General features: G+C 39.2%; 1 protein-coding gene across 1 annotated transcript; it reads right to left on the reverse strand.

Moving 5' to 3' along the window:
- Positions 1 to 3,022: 3,022 nt before the first annotated feature.
- On the reverse strand, positions 3,023 to 5,405 carry Gr28b (Gustatory receptor 28b). Its single transcript, XM_076210833.1, has 3 exons — positions 5,345 to 5,405; positions 4,685 to 4,843; positions 3,023 to 3,437 (listed from the first exon to the last, which is right to left on the reverse strand). Exons 2-3 carry the CDS (start codon positions 4,757 to 4,759, stop codon positions 3,345 to 3,347), a joined length of 168 nt encoding a protein of 55 aa, XP_076066948.1. The 5' UTR covers positions 4,760 to 4,843; positions 5,345 to 5,405; the 3' UTR covers positions 3,023 to 3,344.
- Positions 5,406 to 7,223: the final 1,818 nt, after the last annotated feature.

A 7,223-nucleotide genomic window follows, 5' to 3' on the forward strand; every position in this document is an offset into this window, starting at 1 on the left:
AAGCCCCTTTTACCCCATCCATCCATCTCATCCTAGGACGCCCCCTCATGTTCACTCCCTCCACATCTGCCTTCCATACCTCTTTTACTAGTCTTTCTTCACTCATTCTTTCCATGTGTCCAAACCATCCCAATACTCTTTCATCAACCCTATCTCCCAACTCCCTTGCCACCCCTGTTCTCCTCCTTACCTCCTCATTTCTCACTCTATCCAGCCTAGTAACCCCCATCATACTTCTCAGACACCTCATCTCAAACACATTCAAACTCCTTCTCTCTTCCTCTCTTATGTTCCATGTTTCTGCCCCATACAGTGCTGTTGGCATAATTACTCCTTCATACAGTCTCCTATTAGCATCCATTCCCAAATGTCTATTCCTCATTACACTTTTTAATCCACCAAGGCATTTACTTGCTTCTCTCAATCTACATTCTACCTTCACCTTCACTCCACCCTTTCCTGCCACATTTGCACCCAAGTATTTAAAACTATCCAATTCCTCCAGTCCCTTAATGCTCACTTCCAGTCTGCTGCCACTTTCACCCCTTGTACATCTCATCACCTTACTTTTACCTACATTTATCTTCAATTTTCTTCTATCACACATTCTCCCAAACTCTGTCCCCAACTTCCTCAATCCCTCCTTTGATCTTGCCACAAGCGCAGTGTCGTCAGCAAACAACAGCTGGCTCACCTCCCACTTTTCTCCATTTTCTTTAACCATCTCCAATCCCTGACCCACTACCCTTGCATTTACCTCTCGCACCACCCCATCCATGTATAAGTTGAACAGCCAGGGCGACATAACACATCCTTGACGAAGTCCCACCTTTACCTCGAACCACTCACTCTCTCCATTTCTAATCCTGACACAAGCTCTACTACTCTCGTAAAAACTCTTGACAGCTCCTAGAAGCTTTCCTCCTATCCCGTATATCCGCAAAACTTCCCACAGTGCCTTTCTGTCTACCCTGTCATAAGCCTTTTCCAGATCCATAAAAGCCCCCCAAAATCCTTACCTTTTCCTATAGCTTTCTCACATATCTGTCTTACCACAAAGATCTGATCTACACAACCTCTACCCGTCCTAAATCCACACTGTTCCTCACCAATTACTCCCTCTGTTCCTCTCCTAATCCTTTCAATCAAGATCCTCCCATAAGCCTTCCCAACTACACTTAACAAGCTAATCCCTCTGAAACTACTACACTCACACTTGTCCCCTTTTCCCTTGTAAAGTGGAACTATACAGGCACTCCTCCAGTCCTCCGGCACTCTACCCTCTTTCCAGCAAACATTAAATAACCTCACCAGCCAGTCCACCATCACTGTACCTCCTTTTTTTAGACATTCTGTATGGCATCCATCCAGACCAGGTGCCTTACCTGTTTTCATCATCTTAACAACTGCCTTTACTTCATCCTTCCTTATTTCTCCTCCATTTTCCTCACTCATCACGTAAACTACAACATTATAATTCCGTATCCTAAAACATAAAATATACCTCTGATCACTTGCTTTACTAACGCACTACCTGTCTTGCGGTAATGCGTTCAGCTATGTTAATTAGCATAGCTGGGCGCGTTCCTCTGTGCGTTCCGCTTTAGTTTGGCCGCGGTTAGCGCTCCCAAACTATTAAAGCTTAAGAGACAGGTTCATACCGAAATAAAAGTCCGGTAGGTCACATACTATACCAAAGAAAATTTTCGTAGGCCACATCCAAAAGGTAGGTCACATACTATACCGGCATCTATATTGCTTTAATAGTTTGGGAGCGCTAGCCCTAGCCAAACTAAAGCGGAACGCACCGTGGAACGCGCCCAGCTCTGCTAATTGCTTCAGTCCTCAGGATAGGAGAGAAGACAAAGGCAGAAAGGAGGGATAGAAGAAGTTAAAAGTGATCAGCTTGCTGTGGTACTCTGGTTCGTAGGGGCGTCAGGATGGGTGACGATACAATGACTCTTCTCACATTTCATTTCGGCTAAGATCAAATGATTTCATTCAGTCTTTTTTTCGCTAAAACACTGAGTGAAAGTATTAAAATCACTATATCACGTTAGAAAAAAAAATGCCTTTTTATATCTAAGGTCACATTTAATCCCTTCCATATATTGGGTGGAAATTTTAATTTTATTCTATCGGCCGCCAGGCTATTTCATTTCCCTATTCAATAACAAAGAATAAATATGTATTCCTGACAAAATAGTTCTCTATGAATGTTTTAATAATTTATAGAAAATTAATACTAGTTTAGGGGTAGCTTTGAAATTATTGAATATTTTGGTAATTCTGAGAATACTGTATGTTGTTTTAATAAAAGTCCTCTTGTTATATATCTATATTAACTTCTGTGCATTCTTTGCAAATACATTGTGCCTACATGGCAATAATGGAGACATACATGGTATGGCTAAATTTTAATCACTACTTGCCCACTTTATGTTTATAGATATATATTAAGTGTTCCGTGTTTCCTTTATCATCCAGTCGATGGTTGTATGCTTCAGAAAATAGATATACAACATTTTCAATAAATTTCAAGGGATTACTATGTCTTACGATCATGTCACGTAATGATATGTAATATTTTCAAATTACTGTCAACATATCGAGTTGGGCAGATAAGGTAGTGTTTAGCAATTTTTATTTTTAGTGCTAAGGATACCTAAAATTGATCCACGATATAGAAAGAAATATGAAAATATAGCTCATTATTGAATACTGAATACACGCCCATAAACAGAAATTCCCCTCATTTTTTGTTGTTGCTGACAAAATGTATCAACTACAATCCTGTCACCACGTCCATAGATTCAAATCCTTGAATTTCGAGTTACTGTGAACCCGAGCGTTTAAATGAATCAACTCAGTTTTAGTTGCCATTAGGTAATCTAATTTAACTGGTAGGTAATTTCATTGGTAGTTCGTAATAAAATCCACTCAAACTCACATGTTGAGTCTAGTTCCCTTACCTGCCCTCTCTGTAGATAGGATAAACAAGCATTCGAGTCACGTTGAATTTATTGTTCATGGGATGTTCTACTTAAAAGTCATTATTACAGAAATCCTCCAACTGGTATAAGGAAGGAAGAGTTAGTCACACCCAACTAAATAGACATTTTTTTTAGCAAACAGAAACTTATAATCGTTTTTTTCTTTCTTCTTTCTTCTTTTCCTTCTTTATGTCGAGTCGTTTGTATTCACATTTTACTGACCAAACGGATGATATGGAGATCTTAAAGGATTTAATTCTAACATCAGACGATTTTTTTTATCGAAACCCACTGATCAGTAAAATACTTAGGCGTGATCCTTGTTGGTCTTCCTGATGCAGAGGTCTGACTTCAAATAATACTGTATCCATACATATGTTCATCACTATTTGCCGAGTAGAACTGGACCAGAATGATGAGATATGAAAAGATGGTGCCCACCATCTGAACGAGAGATAGAAAAAGAGACAAATTAATATGCTAAAGCTTTTGAAGAATCGAAAAACAAAAGCCTAACGGATATCATTATAAATGCATGATAAGAATTTTTTTTTAACAGATTTATCTAACAGATGTGGCCATACGGGTCTCTGATAAGTAATATTTGAGGCGACAGTAGCCATCATCACGTTATATATGGTTTGATGCATTATAAGATCTTTTATGTCTTCAAATAGCCGTTACATTCTGCACCAAAGCATATCTGTAAATATGCACTCATATTTATGTGCAAATTGATGCATAATTTCTAAATTGACATACCACTTGCTTGAGATGCAGTCATAACTGATAAATTCACAAAGGTGTAAGGGTGCTACTACAGAGTGAGGTCTACCGCCATATGTCGCCTATCCAGGTGGAGTCTGAGGTCTACCGCGTAACTCGCGTTCCTCCAGGTCGCTCCCCTCACCTGTCCATCAAACATGTGATCTGCCCAAATACATAAAAAACATGACCTGTCCACGTGACCTGACCTGACCTAACCTAACCTATTTGTGTCATTCTTAGAGGATGTACGAAGTGTGTATCGCTAGAATAAATGCATGAAAATATATGATAACATCAAATCAAATAACGTAGATGTCGTAACACAAGAATAAAATAAAACTTAAACCCACTCTCGGGGAAAGATAAGCTGAGATACAGAGTAAACCATATATTTCGACCACTAACTGTGGTTCTCTTCAGCAGTAACTGCTGAAGAGGATCACAGTTAGTGGTCGAAATATACGGTTTACTCTGTATCTCAGCTTATCTTTCTCCGAGAGTGGGTTTAAGTTTTATATGATAACATGTTTATTTTTACCTTTCTTCCTTTAATACGAATGTAATTAGAAATCCAATTATCTAAGTAATTCCTAGGATATGTACAAATTATGTGTTTATCGCTTAAATAAATGTATGGAAATGGTAGACCTCACGCTATAGTACTAACGGGATGTAGATCTCACGCTATAGTACTAACGACATGTAGATCTCACGCTATAGTACTAACGGCATGTAGATCTCACGCTATAGTGAGGTAGACCTCACAATATAGTAGCACCTGTGTAAGTTTCCCTTTCCCAAAACGGGTTATTGAAAACATCTTAGCCACTGGTACAACCTACCCATCCGGCTATTTTCCTCTAAACACGTGTATTTACTCTTAACCCAAAAGCAAGAGATTCTAAAACGACAACTGTTCTTACCGCGACCAGAAGAGGTTTGGAGACAGTAAAGAGACCCCCAGCGCTTGGCATGGGCGTAAGGGCGTGTAGCTGCATCTGGAAAGCCAGAATCTGGTCTCTAAGAGCAGGCGAGGCCTTGGCTCTTGGTAGACGGGTAAGCTCCTGTCCTGCTTGACGGTACTAAGAGTAGACAGAAAGGTGGAGTTATCAGTGGGAGGTTTGAAGGTGTTGGGAGTGGGACGGTCTGGGAGTTTTGGAAATAGGCTGGGTTTGTTTTGATATGGTTAGATAGCAAGAAGAGAATTTCACGAAGAACTGAAAGTACAAATTTATTAATTTTGAGTTCCAGCCAGTTTTGAGATAATGCAAATATAGATAGATAAATAAATGAATGAATACATAAATAAATAGATAAACAAATTAGATGAATAAAGAAATACAAATCGCGTGCGTCACGTACCCACAATAGTTATAAGATTCGTTAATTTGGAAGGAGTGTGATCTAGACAACAACAAAGCAACTCATTTCAGAAAGTAAACTTGCGATAAGTCGTCATAAAGAGGTGTGACAATCGATTGCCTTTACTTATATAATGTCGACATTATCTTCAAGCATCCTATCCACCACTTTCTGCATTATCTTTCTTTTATTGTTTTTCTTCTTTTTTATTTAAGACCTACATGTTCTTATGCAGACCTTTGGGAAGACGTGCCAACTATAGTTCATCAAACGAGATCCCGGTGTCTCGGGATCTCGTAATTTTCCCGAGCTATATAGTACTACTCCCGGGATTTTCCCAGCATAAGCTATTAGAGTCACCCACAAGCTGGAGATCTCGTGAATTTCCCGGGATTCCCACATGTCTCGGTGAATACAAGGAAATCATGTTATGTCTCAGTTTCCCGTCAATACATCGGGAAGGTATGAAGTACATTTTTAACACATGACATGTAGATTATGTTAACCTTATACTTATAAAAATATCTAATACATAACATATATATACACTATATATACTGGCACATTTTGTGGATAACACATAAGACAACGTAAGTATATAAAGAAAATACCAATTTTATTTACAAATGGTTAATGTATTATACGGTCAGGACTTCGGCTACCCCCTCCCCCTCCCTACCACCCCCTTCCTCTTTCCGCTCTCAGTTGCTTATTAGGATTTCGTGCCCGAGTTTTTTCAGAGTAACATATGATCTCAATTTTTCATCTGATGACGAAAAATGAATGTGAAATGTGTGGGAAATAAATCGGTAACGTCAGTGAATGAGGTGGAAGAAGTAATCCAGAAAATGTCGATACTTCATTACTAATAATGAATACAAATTACGAGTAATTTCTAATTAATAATAAATACTAATTACTATTATAAATAAAACGCAAGAGTTTCCAGGGAGAGAGATGATCCCAGTGTCCCGGGAAAATCATGGGGTCTCACCAAATTATTGTCCTCATGGAAAAGTTGTGAATCCCGAGAAAATCCCGGGACATGTTACATGTGCTTCACTCCCTGTGTGCCGGGATAGTCTCTGGAGTATCAAATACCTTTCCCGGGAATGTATGTCCAAAGGAATTACGAGATCCCGAGTCCCGAGATCTCGTTTGATGACAATCGATTGCCTTTACTTATATAATGTCGACATTATCTCCAAACATCCTATCCACCACTTTCTACGTTATCTTTCTTTTATTATTTTTCTTCTTTTTTTATTCATGACCTACATGTTCATATGCAGACCTTTGGGAAGACGCACCAACTATAGTTCATCACCCTAGTGCCAACGAACGGGGGAAGAAGTTAATATTTCACTATATTTGGATTTCTGTGAACCGAATAAAATTGCGTGCTGGTATTCAGGTTGATATACATACATACCCTATACTTCAACTGTGGCGTCTATCGAGCTAGTTTTATTATGGAGAGTGCAATGGTTGCCTTAGGTGAACCCAGTACCTTGCGGAGCCTTCAAGTAAAATTAAACAAGTAGACGCCATAGTTTTAGACTTTGCCAAAGCCCTCGACAAAGTCCCTCACAAACAACTGTTACCAAAAAATAGATTATTATGGCATACAAGAACCACTTCTTCACTGGATTAAGACGTTCTTGACTTCTCGAGAACAGTGCGTTGTTCTCGAGGTCAATCCTTAACTTTTCCTGTAACTTCTGGGGTTCCCCAGGACACTGCCTTGGGACCTCTTCTCTTCCTTTCTTGCATAAATGATCTTCCACTATCATTTTCCTCTACTACTAGACTCTTTGCGGACGATATTTTAGCATAAAGACAAAATGACCTACGTGCCCTTGAAGACTGGGAAGCCAAGTGGCAAATGACATTTAGACCTGACAAATGTCACCACATCAGATTCACCAGTACTAACCAACCTATCCAATTTATTTATATGCAACGCAGGGATCAAAATTCTTGCTTATAATACACTCGTTCAGCCACACTTAGAGTACTGTGGCACCGTCTGGGATCTACACACTAACAATGGCAGACGTGATTACAGACACACTACATCAATCACTAGGTTAAGACAAG

This window comes from Oratosquilla oratoria, chromosome 28 (assembly GCF_046742065.1).
Source record: "Oratosquilla oratoria isolate Oo_2021 chromosome 28, ASM4674206v1, whole genome shotgun sequence".
Classification (NCBI taxonomy): Eukaryota; Metazoa; Arthropoda; class Malacostraca; order Stomatopoda; family Squillidae; genus Oratosquilla; species Oratosquilla oratoria.

What these genes read in the sequence shown, in the direction of transcription:
- Gr28b (XM_076210833.1), bottom strand. Translation starts at nt 4,759, where the DNA reads ATGCAGCTACACGCCCTTACGCCCATGCCAAGCGCTGGGGGTCTCTTT. An exon ending in CCAAACCTCTTCTGGTCGCG is followed by an intron (nt 3,438 to 4,684) that starts GTAAGAACAGTT and finishes TCTCTCGTTCAG; the next exon opens with ATGGTGGGCACCATCTTTTC.